This window comes from Panthera onca, chromosome A1, assembly GCF_046562875.1.
Source record: "Panthera onca isolate mPanOnc1 chromosome A1, mPanOnc1 haplotype 2, whole genome shotgun sequence".
In the NCBI taxonomy this organism is placed as follows: Eukaryota; Metazoa; Chordata; class Mammalia; order Carnivora; family Felidae; genus Panthera; species Panthera onca.
In genome coordinates this window covers 173,153,414-173,165,680 of record NC_138339.1, presented here as the reverse complement: position 1 = coordinate 173,165,680, position 12,267 = coordinate 173,153,414, and the positions used below count along the sequence as shown (strand labels likewise).

At 45.6% G+C, this 12,267-nt stretch overlaps 1 protein-coding gene across 1 annotated transcript in view; it reads left to right on the top strand.

Annotated features, from left to right (window-relative positions):
• Positions 1-4,334: 4,334 nt before the first annotated feature.
• HS6ST3 (heparan sulfate 6-O-sulfotransferase 3) overlaps positions 4,335-12,267 on the top strand; it is a 660,909-nt gene continuing 652,976 nt past the window's right edge. The window contains exon 1 of the mRNA XM_060636829.3: positions 4,335-5,161. Within this exon, the coding sequence (XP_060492812.1) occupies positions 4,458-5,161 (704 nt within the window). The 5' untranslated portion in view covers positions 4,335-4,457. The remainder of the gene's footprint in view (positions 5,162-12,267) is intronic.

Below are 12,267 nucleotides of genomic sequence, written 5' to 3'. Positions count from 1 at the left end.
GGTAGTGTCCTTTTTGGTCTTGTTTAATGTTGTTTCCAAAACACTCAGAACAGCATGTGGTATGTGTGAATGCTTAAAAGTTCTTGTTGAAGACATATGTGAATTTCTACAATGAAAAGGTTATTGTATCTGCTTACGCTATACCGCGGTAATGAAGACAGGTAGCAGAGTGGCCATTCATCACTCACAGCCAGCTATCTACGGTGGGTAAAGAGTGTTATACAATAAAGCAAAGAATGAACTACTCATATAAATAGAACTTTATGGAAAACAGTAAGTAGGGTTATGGTTCCCCCAAAAGTTACAATCATGTTACTGATTGGCAGTCCCAATTGAACTGGAATACACTTAGTATATATCACTATTTTTTCTGCAATTTGCTCTGTCTATACAAACTCTTCTGCTTAACTTCCTCAGGAAAAAAAGTGACTGCTTTGCTGGCTATTTGGAAAACTGCTTACCATGAGGGCTTTTTTTTTTTTAGGTTTGTTTACAAGAATGAAAAAAAAAAAGTATTTCAATGTATAGGAGTCCTTCGTGTTCCTGAAGGATAGATTCATGCTGCCAATGACTTACATAATCTATTTTGTTTTACATCTGTATTTGAAGGGCATTTGTATCTATATATTCCTGTGTGCAAACGTAGGGGATCCAAAACCATTCTCTGTGATTGTTTGGATTGTTAATCTCTCCAGGGTTTCCTCAACATTCTCAAAGGCAGTTTCTGGCACCAAAGGGAAAATGGAGAAGTTGAGATGCAATTTTATCTCCCAATTGAACTTGATTAAATGGGGACTGTTCTAATCAAAAGTTTCAATCCTAGGGGAGTGCAATGTTGTTAACGGGCTTGAGAATATTCAAGAAGAACAGGGAAGAAGAGTACTAAAGTTACGGCAGAGAAGGAAGCAGGCAAGAAAATAATTGTAGTAAAGCTTATTAAGGCATAAAATTAGGTGAACAAATTGCTTCACAGACAGTGTTAAGCTCATTGCTAGACTGGCAAAGGAAGTGGAAGAGAGCTCTTTGAAAACATTATTTTTATTATTTTAATAATTTGTGTAGGATTCATAGTAGCTGCAATCTGTTAGCCAGAAACAATTGCCAGCTGGTGTCATCGTGGAGTAACTGTAGCAGGCTGAATGCAAACATGTTTTTCCTTTTACCTGGAGAGCATTCAATTTTACAAGGTTTCTATTCATTTGCCCCTGGATGTGAGGTCTGCCCTTGTAGATAAGGAAACCTGTTTATTGCATGATTTAAGAGCTTCGATTAAGTTCACACCAAGTTCCACAACTGTAATAGGGAGGCCACACCTGGGACAGACGTGTTTACACAACCAAAGTTACCTCTCATTAAAAATGAATACTTGCATACATGCTTGAATTGTCTGTGTAATTGCTTGATTCTATGCATTGCTTTTCTTGTGGTTACCTCGAGGAAATGGTGGCCCTCCATTAGTTATTTTACTAAAAGCAAAAACAGATTTCTGGGATAACCTACACTGAAAAGGCTTAAAGTGCACTTATTTATGGAACTATACATTTTGTTAATAACGTAACTGTGATATTTTTATCATATTTTCTTCTGAAATTCTCCTAAATGATGTCTTTTAACAATGACATAACCATGTCAAGAGTGTTATTGTCTCTCCTCTGTTTATCTGGAAACTGACAGAGTAGGTGTCCCAAACCGCAGGATACGGAGATTGCTCAGCTTTGTCTCTAAAGCCAGAGGGAGAGGGAAAATAATTTAATTGTTCTATTGCAATTCTGTTGCCTCTTCCTGCCTCTTGACTCAAAGGGTCTCCAGAGGAGAGAGAGGAAATTATGGGCTCTGTTGTTGATGTTCATTGGGTTTCTTCAATGGCGATTTGAATGTATCTCAGGGATGTTAATGGTTGCTAATCTTGGCTCTGCTTTCTCCTGGTTTTCCTTGGTTCCATCTCCTCATCTCTGAAATGGGATATTATACTTCTCTTATCTTCCTAGAATGTTGTTCTGAGAGCAAATGAGATAATATCTAGAAAGTGCTTTCCATTATACAAATTGCCGAAGCACTGAAGTTATATATTTGGGTAGCTGACAAGGTTATACTTATGCATGTGAGAGCAAATGATTTTATAGAAAATGAGAAACTTCTCAAATAAAGTAACATAAAAAAGTATAATGAAGTTTTACTTTGGTAAGCAAAGGTGTATGTTTTTGAATAAGTAATACCATTAACCAGATGCATTCAGGAAGTAACTGTTGAGTTCTATTGTTTTCTTTGTCTTATCACTCACAATTTCTTGCTTCGGAGAGCAGTGTGATGTCCTTAATAGGATTTTAGAATTTAAGTGAGAGGAAAATAAGTAGAATTAAGTAAGCTTTAAAGAAGCTGATTCATCTTACCCAACACTTTTTTTTTTTGTAACTAATGTAGGCTCATACAGTATCAGGAAGGGCACTGTTTGTGGCTGTTTATAGAGTTGAAAGAGGAAAGGAAGCAGAGGCGGGAAGCTTTGTTGAGAAGAATCCCACCTGTCTAGAACAATAAAAATAACTTTCAATTAGCATCCCTGAAAGAGATCTGGATCTTAACTGATGGCTGTGAAGGGGGTAGTCTGACAAATGGAAGAGATAGTACACTGTCTCAAGAGAAGACAAGTACCATACCCATCCATAAAGGGGCCAGGTGGGAAGGTTGACCGCTCTAAAGGCAGGAGATGCCAGGTGTGGTGGACTGGGATTGGCGAGGTAGCCAGGAGGGACATAATCACATTGCATTGTTTCCCTCTTCAACACACCTCCCCTCTCCACATGGGTCAAACGAGTGTAGGGATTGTGGAGGGGTAGTTACTCCCATTTGATGGTACATCCATTCATTACCTGAAAAACAGAAAATGTTATTAAACAAAGATGTGGCACTCAGGTAAATGCAAAATTCACATGTTTGAAAAATAAAGTTAAAAAAATCTGCACGTCAACTAGAGCTTCTTTAGCTTATGAAATAGAGGTACGTGTCGGTCTTATCATCTACGTTGGGGGTTAGGGGTGAGTCTTGCACATTTGGGAACTCGGTGTGTATTATTAGTAGGATGGATTTTAGGAGGTGACCCCTAAGCTCTTCTAAGTACTGCGCGCTTGTGGGCTGGTTGGTCCCGTGGTGGAGGAAATGAAGTGTGCGTTCAACAAAGAGCCTGTGATAGACAGCAGGTACCTAATGGATAATTGATGAATGGATGCTGGTTGCATACAATTGTGGAGTTGGACACACCAAATCTGTAGTGAAGGAGGGACTGGAATAAAACTTGAGCACCAGTTAGAATGTCTTGGGTAGAAATTAAAAGCAGTCTGGAGCCGATTTTCCCCAGCCAGCTCGAGCGCAGACCTGTCTAGGTGAGTCTAACCAGCGGTGCGCGAGTGGTATTCCTGCACATAGGCCGGCCAGATTTGCGTCCATCCTCAGGAAGAGAAAGCTGCGGATTTAGAGGTCTCGGATCCGAGCCGGCGGCTCTCCTCGGGGCCTCTCTCCTCTCTCCGCCTTCACCTCTCTCCCAAATACCTCCTCGCTGGAGGCTGAAGGGATTCCCACCCCCAGCTGCCTCCTCCGAGCCCCGCGGAGCAGCGGACTCCTCCCCTGGAAACTCCTCCGGGGCTGGGGAAGGCTTTGGCGCATGCTCCGTACCTAGGGCAGGTTTTTGCTGCGGGTAGCAGGGCTCCTGTCACACCGGCTGGCGGGTTGTGGCGGTGCCAGCCAGGGTGTGCGAGTGTGCCTGCGTGCTCGCGCCTGGGCGGACCGACCCGGACAGCAGTGCGACTCTTCCCGGAGAGGCGGCTGCGCACAGGCGCCGCGCCCGCAGCCGCCGCGGGGGCTCCTCCGCAAACTTGCGGCGGGCGCCGTCTGCCCTCTCGGCTCCCGCGCCCGGCGACCTGCGGGCAGAGGCGCCGGGCGCGCGTTCCGAGCGCGGTGCCCGCGGCCGGCCGGGGCGGCGGGGCCGGGCCGCGCCTTCGCCCTTGGCCCGCGCCCTGGCGAGCCTCATGCAGCCCCCGCGCTCGCGGCCGCAGCCGCCCGGCTGCCCCGGGCAGGTGCAGGACCCGAGCTGCGCTCCCCAGCGCCTGAGCGCCTGAGCGCCGGCGGCGGGATGCCCCGCGTGGCCTGAGAGCGCGCGCCGCGCCCGGGCGGGAGCGGGGAGCGGGTCGAGCCGGGCGCCCCCGGGAGCGCAGGGCGCCCCACGCCGCAGCCGCAGCCACCCGCGCCGGCGCCCGCCTCCCCGCTCGGCTCGCAGGCCCTGGCGCTGCCAGCCCCGGAGTGCCGGAGTGCCGCGGGGCCGCCAGCCAGCCGCACGCCTCGCGTCAGGGGCATGGAGGAGCGGCGGACTCGGAGCCGCGCCCCGGAGTCCCCGAAACTTCCGAGCGGGCGCCAGTCCGCGCCGCTGCCGCCGCCGCCGCTTCGCCTGCCGGCCTGAGAGCGGGACCATGGATGAAAGGTTCAACAAGTGGCTGCTGACGCCGGTGCTCACTCTCCTCTTCGTGGTCATCATGTACCAGTACGTGTCCCCCTCCTGCACCAGCTCCTGCGCCAACTTCGGGGAGCAGCCCCGCGCGGGGGAGGCCGGACAGCCGGCCGCCCCGAGTCCCGCCCGCCGGGCACAGGCGCCGCCGGAGGAGTGGGAGCGGCGGCCCCAGCTGCCCCCGCCACCCCCGGGGCCGCCCGAGGGCCCTCGGGGGGCCGCGGCGCCGGAGGACGAGGACGAGGAGCTCGGGGAGCCGGAGGAGGAAGAAGAGGAGGAGGAAGAGGAGCCGGACCCCGAGGCCCCCGAGAATGGCTCCCTGCCCCGGTTCGTGCCGCGCTTTAACTTCACCCTGAAGGACCTGACCCGCTTCGTGGATTTCAATATCAAAGGGCGCGACGTGATTGTGTTCTTGCACATCCAGAAGACCGGGGGCACCACGTTCGGCCGGCACCTTGTGAAGAACATCCGGCTGGAGCAGCCGTGTAGCTGCAAAGCGGGCCAGAAGAAGTGCACCTGCCACCGGCCGGGCAAGAAGGAGACGTGGCTCTTCTCCCGCTTCTCCACCGGCTGGAGCTGCGGGCTGCATGCCGACTGGACGGAGCTCACCAACTGCGTGCCGGCCATCATGGAGAAGAAAGACTGTCCCCGCAACCACAGCCACACCAGGTACTGTCTCCGGCCCCCTTTCGCTTCCTGCCACCTCCCCGCCCCTCTCCCCACCCCCGGTGCGGACCCTGGGCGGCCCTGCGCTGCCCGAGCCTGCGGGTAGTTTCCCCAGCGTCTTCCAGCGGTCCGGGCAGAGGCTTGGGGAGTGGGATAAGAAACCTCTGGCTAGAGCCCTGGGCTTGAACTCACTCCTCTCCCTCCCTTACCCCACCCCCGCCCCCGGGGTTCCTGCCACCCCCTTGCATCTTCAGAGGTGTCCAGGAGCAGTAGTGTATGTTCTTCCGTGTGTCTAGGACGGTGTGGCCTCCCGCGGACCGTGGAATGGAGAGGAGGCCTGGGTTAGACTAGCGAGGTCGGATCTTGCTCCTAAGTTGTGTGAGTGGAAACCCAAATCCGGTAAAAGGCAGGAGGAGCTGGGCGTAGAGAGGCAGGGCAGGAGTTTTACAGACGTGCTGAAGCCCCAGACGAGCCGAATCCCTCTATAGGTGGCTCTTGGGTGGCTCCTCTCCAGCTCGGGGAAACAATCCTCCTGATGTGTCTTTGAAGATACACTGTCAAATTCCTGCAGGACCTCGATAACCCTAAGTCTGGAGATGGTCTTTGTTGCTGAGCAATGCCAGATTTGGACTCCTGCTGTTCTCAGCAAGATTTCCACTCTCCCCCAGGCCAACCATCAACTCCTGCCAGAGGTGTTAGTTAAATGCCTACTGTGTGCCTGGCAACGTGCTACGTGCTAAGTGAATCCAGAGATACAAAAAGTACAATCCCTTCCTTTCAAGATAGATGGTTTTCTCCGCCCCATACCCCCTACTTTTAAATAGCAATACTGCTGAGAATTAGGAAAGTTTGAAATCTTAATAGCCAATGAAACTGCCTACATTATTAACATCCTTTGAGAGAGGCATGGGCTTAAGAATTTGGTTGAATGTTCTTTCTGCCCATTGCAATTTGAAGATTAATCTGACATGCTTGCTCAAGGGACTAAAATATTAAAAGCTTGGAACACTAGTTTATTGAAGTTTTTATCTCAAAGGTTTCAAACAATTTGCTGTAAGGAAATAGGAATTTAAAAACTCAAGCTCAATATGTTGATATCAGATAGCTTTTGCATTTGACATTATGGAAAAACTTCATTTACTGGAAGCTACCCAGATTCTGAAATTCACCACCACTGAAGCATCTAATTCTACTTCATTTCTCCAAGAATGAGCAAAATTTCATTATGGGATTTTTTAGTCTGGCAGTTTTTCAAATACTTTCTCTCCTCCCTGCTCCTTTCCTTGTTTAATGGAAATTGGTTAGAATAGGAAACTGGTTGGGCTTGGTATGAAGGCTCCTTCCTTAGCATATTTTAAAGACCTTTTACTTTTAAAAATGTCTAATTGTGTAGTATTTTAGATCCTGCCCTTCTATGTTTAGCTCAAAACAGTTTTTCAATTAATTATGAATCTCAAACTTCCTGACAAACAAGATTATTTCAATGAGAGACAATCTTTGCTACCTTTTAGCCAAAGTTGTACTTTTTGTATTGAGACCTTTATGTATTAATTCCTGAATGACCCCAAGGAGTCTGCTAGTCTGATTCCCAGCTTCCGTTTCAGTAAAACTAGAGACTTTGATTATCACACAGGAACATCTAAAGACTCTTCAACAGAGACCGGCAGTATATTCTGCCAATATGTGTAAAACTCACAGTGAATAGATGAAGAGTTTAGGAGGAATTAGAGATTCTGGAACCAAAAATAACTGGATTTTTGCTTAGTGATGAAATGTTGCTGCTACTAGAGACCCTACATGGATTACAGCACTGAGGTTTCACTCCTATAGGAAATCCTCAGTATCTCTCTACGCTGGGATGTAGGAAAATTCCACTGTGGCTATTCAAACATATAGTTTCTGTTGCACAAGTGCTTCTTTTTGTTTAGTGATGGACCATGAACATTTATTTCTCTCTGAATCACAAGTTATCAGATAATCACCCTGAACCGGTTTGCTTTCTTTTTTTTTTTTTTTGAATTCAAAATTTTCGTGGTAGCTTTTTTTTTTTTACACTACTCTTTATAATCCTTTTTCCTTTTCTTCTACACGCTCTCTCCCCTTCCTGATATTCTAACTTACTTTTTTGCTCTAGATGTTGTAGGAAGGAATGGTTGTGGTTTATGTGAGGTGCCCTACATCTAAAGTTATAGGAAAAAGGTTGAAGGGATGTCCGGTACCATCTTCCTCACCGAGAAGATTGAATTAGTAGTCTGTCATTGGAATGCCCGAGTACAGCATTCTACAGTCAACTAGATTAGCCTGGATAATGGAGGGTACGTTTCCACAATGCAAAATGGCAGATAATCTATTGCTACATAATGGGAACAAGGTTCTTCAAATAGGGCAGACTCTAAGCAAAATCAAGAAGTAGATCATGTTTTAGTTCCCTGGTCTCTTTGCTTTTGGTCCCCCTGAAAGGCCCCCTCCCCATTTCTCACAGGGATTAGTGTCTTTGTAAGTCACGTAGTGGGTAACAGCAAGAACTCTGGATTCAGATGGATATGGCTCTCTTGTGTAACCAAGAGTGGCTCTTACTTAGTAAGCAGGAGTAAGTTACTCTTTCTGAGCCTCAGAATCTTCATCTTTAATGCATAGGTAGTAATTACTCTCTTAGAGAGGTGTTATGAGACCTGAAGGGGCAAATGTATGCAACATACTTAGCCCAGTATCTGTGCATAGTAGAATGTGCTGGTATATAGTCATACTTAACATTAGTTGTTAATTGTATTAACAGTATTTCTTGAATCAAGATCATCTTTTATGAAAGGATCTGAGGTGACTTCCTTAGAGCAGCTCATTGTAAAGTAGGTCACCTTATTTTATAGAGATGCCATTTTAAAAATTTAAAATTAATTAATTAATTAATTAATTAATTTTAATATAATTTATTGTCAGGTTGGCTAACATACAGTGTATACAGTGGGCTCTTGGTTTTGGGGGTAGATTCCCGTGATTCATCACTTACATAGAACACCCAGTGCTCATCCCAACAGGTGCCCTCCCCAATGCCCATCACCCATTTTCCCCTCTCCCCCGCCTCTCCCCCATCAACCCTCAGTTTGTTCTCTGTATTTAAGAGTCTTTTATGGTTTGCCTCCCTCCCTCTCTGTTTGTAACTATTTTTTCCCCTTTCCTTCTCCCGTGGTTTTCTGTTATGTTTCTCAAGATCCACATATGAGTGAAAACATATGATATCTGTCCTTCTCTGACTGACTTATTTCACTTAGCATAATACCCTCCAGTTCCATCCATGTTGCTGCAAATGGCAGGATTTCATTCTTTCTTATTGCCAAGTAGTATTCCATTGTGTATATAAACCACAACCTCTTTATCCATTCATCAGTTGATGGACATTTAGGCTCTTTCCATAATTTGGCTGTTGTTGAAAGTGCTGCTATAAACATTGGGGTACAAGTGCCCCTATGCATCAGCACTCCTGTATCCCTTGGATAAATTCCCAATGGTGCTATTGCTGGGTCATAGGGTAGGTCTATTTTTAATTTTTTGAGGAACCTCCACACTGTTTTCCAGAGTGGCTGCACCAGTTTGCATTCCCACCAACAGTGCAAGAGGGCTCCCCTTTCTCCACATCCTCGCCAGCATCTGTTGTTTCTTGAGTTGTTAATTTTAGCCTCTCTGACCGGTATGAGGTGGTATCTCAGTGTGGTTTTGATTTGTGTTTCCCTGATGATGAGTCACATTGAGCATCTTTTCATGTGTCTGTTGGCCATAGAGATGCCATTTTGTGATTTCTTGTGTTGAGACAGAATCCTAAACTCCGAACTTAAGAAATAAGTGGAAAATTATGGACATTTGGGCATCAGTGAATGCAGGGTACAGGTATGGGAAACAGGGAAAGCACACAGTGTACTTGGGTGTATCTATTCTGTTGGTGACAAAAAGGAAACCTGTCTGGAATGGTGCGAGAGCAAGAGAGAATGTCTAGGGGGCACCTGGGTGGCTCAGTCAGTTAAGCCTCCGACTCTTGGTTTTAGATCAGGTCATGATCTCACAATTTGTGAATTTAAGCCCTGCGTCGGGGTCATAATCTCACATTTTGTGAGTTTAAGCCCTGTGTTAAGCACTGATAGTGAGTTTAAGCACTAATAGTGCAGAGCCTGCTTGGGATCCCCCCTCTCTCTCTCTCTCTCTCTCTCTCTCTCTGCCCTTCCCCTGCTCACACACACACACACTCTCAAAATAAGTAAATAAACTTTAAAGATAAAAAAACCTTGTTTATCTTTAAAGATGAAAAAATGGAATATCTAGGACCAAAGGCAGAAGTGGGAAGCCAATTCTGAAAGGAGATGGTTTAGATGGAGGAGCCATCATGTGGACTACACATGCCCAGGAAGGGAAAAGGCTCTGGGGCTGGCAGTTTGGACCCAGCACAGAGGGCTTTTTCCAGCACAATGATTAGTCAGAGTAAAATAGGAAGCAAATCAGAAGGTGGCATGTATGAGTGACCTCTTCAATCACATCACTGATGATTTCTGCTCATTTTTCTTCTGTTTCCTCCCCAACTATCTTTTTGGTAGGTTATTCTTTTTATGTATGTATGTATGTTTGTATTTATTAATTTATTTGGGAGAGAGAGTGAGAACGTGCATGAGCAGGGGAGAGAGGCAGAGAGAGAGAGAGAGAGAGAGACTGTTAAGCAGCCTCCATGCTCAGCACAGAGCCTGAAGCAGGGGTTGATCCTGTGAACTATGAGATCATGACCTGACCTGAAATCAAGAGTCTGATGCTCAACTGACTGATCCACCCAGGAACCCTTCTTTTTTTTAATTATTATTCTTGTGCTGCCTTCTTTATTACCATGTTCCCTTCTTTTATTTGCATGTTCAGGCCTTTAGAAGACTATTCTTTACTATTGTTGAGTATGGATAGAATCATAGCATTTTATGGCTAAAGAAGACTGAAGAGGTGATCGAGTCCTACAATATATATGGCAAATGGGCAATTTAATCCTAAGGAAGTGAAATGATATGTCTAAGGTTTATTCAGGGACTTGAGTCTTCATTTTAATAATTTATATATGATGTTTTGCCTATTGTTTTTTCTGTTTACTATGAAAAGTATAGTGGAGAGTGTTTTAAGCTCTTATTATGTGCCAGTTACTGCAATAGTTCTAGGAATGCAGTTTTGAACAGTGTCAGCCCTACGGAAGTTAGTCTATTAGGAAGAAAGACCTTCATCTTTGGTAGGTGAGTATCACTCTCATTCTTAAATAAAGCTGGCAAGAGATTCTGTCCACACCTTTTATAGGGTGGGGTAGTGATTTTTCCCTTTTATGACCTACTTTCTGTTGGTTCTGGTAGAGTAGTTGGAATCTAATGACTATTGTGGTAGATAGGACCTTCTGTGTTGCAAATGATATAAACCTGACTCAAACTCAGTTCAGCCAGGGGGCATTACTGGCTTAACAACCAGACCACAGGAAACGGAGGGGTAGAGTTGGTTTCAAGAATGATTGGAACTGGAAGTTTGGGATCTTTCTCCCCATACTCCTTTGGATATTGATCTCACTCTGTCCAATCGGCTTCTTCTATGAAATGGGTAAATGGCTGTCATGTCTAATAACTCCACAGGCCAAGAGGCTAGCAAGCCTTCTCCATGTTCCAATTTGAAATGTTGGGGCATGACTCTGAATATCCCAGCTTGGAACTTGTGAGTCTTCTTTTCGCCAGTCCATGGGGCTGGGGCAGTGAGGTTTCTGGACCCACCTGGTATCACAGAACCATCCATGGGACTGGTGTGTGTGTGTGTGTGTGTGTGTGTGTGTGTGTGTGTGTGTGTAGTGATAAGGGGAGCTCACATAGATACAGCTCCCACAGGGACCATTGGGTTCTGGATAGTCTTTCCAACTGTGTCAATAACAGGTGTAAGTAAATAAAAAATAAACTTTCAGATCTCTCCTTTGCATTCTTGTGTGTAGGAACATTTTAATGTTAAGCTGCAGCTCCAATTTATTTGCAGCAGCTGGAATCCATGTCACATGAGGAATAATTTGGAGGAACGGGGGGGGATTTAATATAGAGGTGGCAAAAAATAAGGAGAGATGTAAAAATTGCCTTCAAATACTCAAAGGAGGAAGGTCTGCAAGATGGAGGAAGCTTGCTCTGTATTTCTCCAAAGGATGGAACTAGGATACTTGAGATTCAGGTGGTTGGAGAAGGTTTCAACTCAGAGTAAGAACTTCCTAAAATTTGTAGCTATCTAAAATGCGGATGGACTCTTTTGTGCAGTGGCTTTCTCCCCAGCAGTGAAAACCTGAAATGTGGCTCATTAACCACTGATGTTGTGAAAGGAACTCTTCCCTGAGGAAGAGCTTAGCCTCTCTGGCCTTCTATTTTAAGATTCTGTGTTCTAATCTAAGCTGAATTCAGGGTATCTTTCTTCTCCCCTCTTCTGCCCCATGCAGAGAAAGCAAAACACGACCCCTACCCCTCAAAAAGAAAGATTACAAATGAACTACTCAGTTGTCAAACATTTGTAGATATTTCCACCAAGGAAACTTGGAAAGCACAGGTCTGGTGGTATAGACTGTTTTACATGGTGAGGCCCAAAAGCAGTAGTCCAGTGTATTAGAGCTTCTGTTTCTTCATAATGAATATAAAAAGGAAAGATGAGTCGGGCGCCTGAGTGGCTCAGTCGGTTAAGCTTCCAACTTTGGCTCAGGTCATGATATCACAGTCCGTGAGGTTGAGCCCCCTGTTGGGCTCCATGCTGACAGCTCAGAGCCTGGAGCCTGCTTCAGATTCTGTGTCTCCCTCTCTCTCTGCCCCTCCCCTGCTTGGACTCTGTCTCTCTCTCTTTCTCAAAAAAAAAAAAAAAAAAAAAAAAAAAAAATATATATATATATATATATATAAACAATAAATAAATAAACATTGAAAAAATTAAAAAAAAGGAAAGATGAGAAAATATAACACAACTTACCACCAAAAGCCATCACCACTTTGGTTTTTTTTTTTAATATGAAATTTATGGTCAAATTGGTTTCCATACAACACCCAGTGCTCATCCCAACAGGTGCCCTCCTCAATACACATCACCCTCCCTCC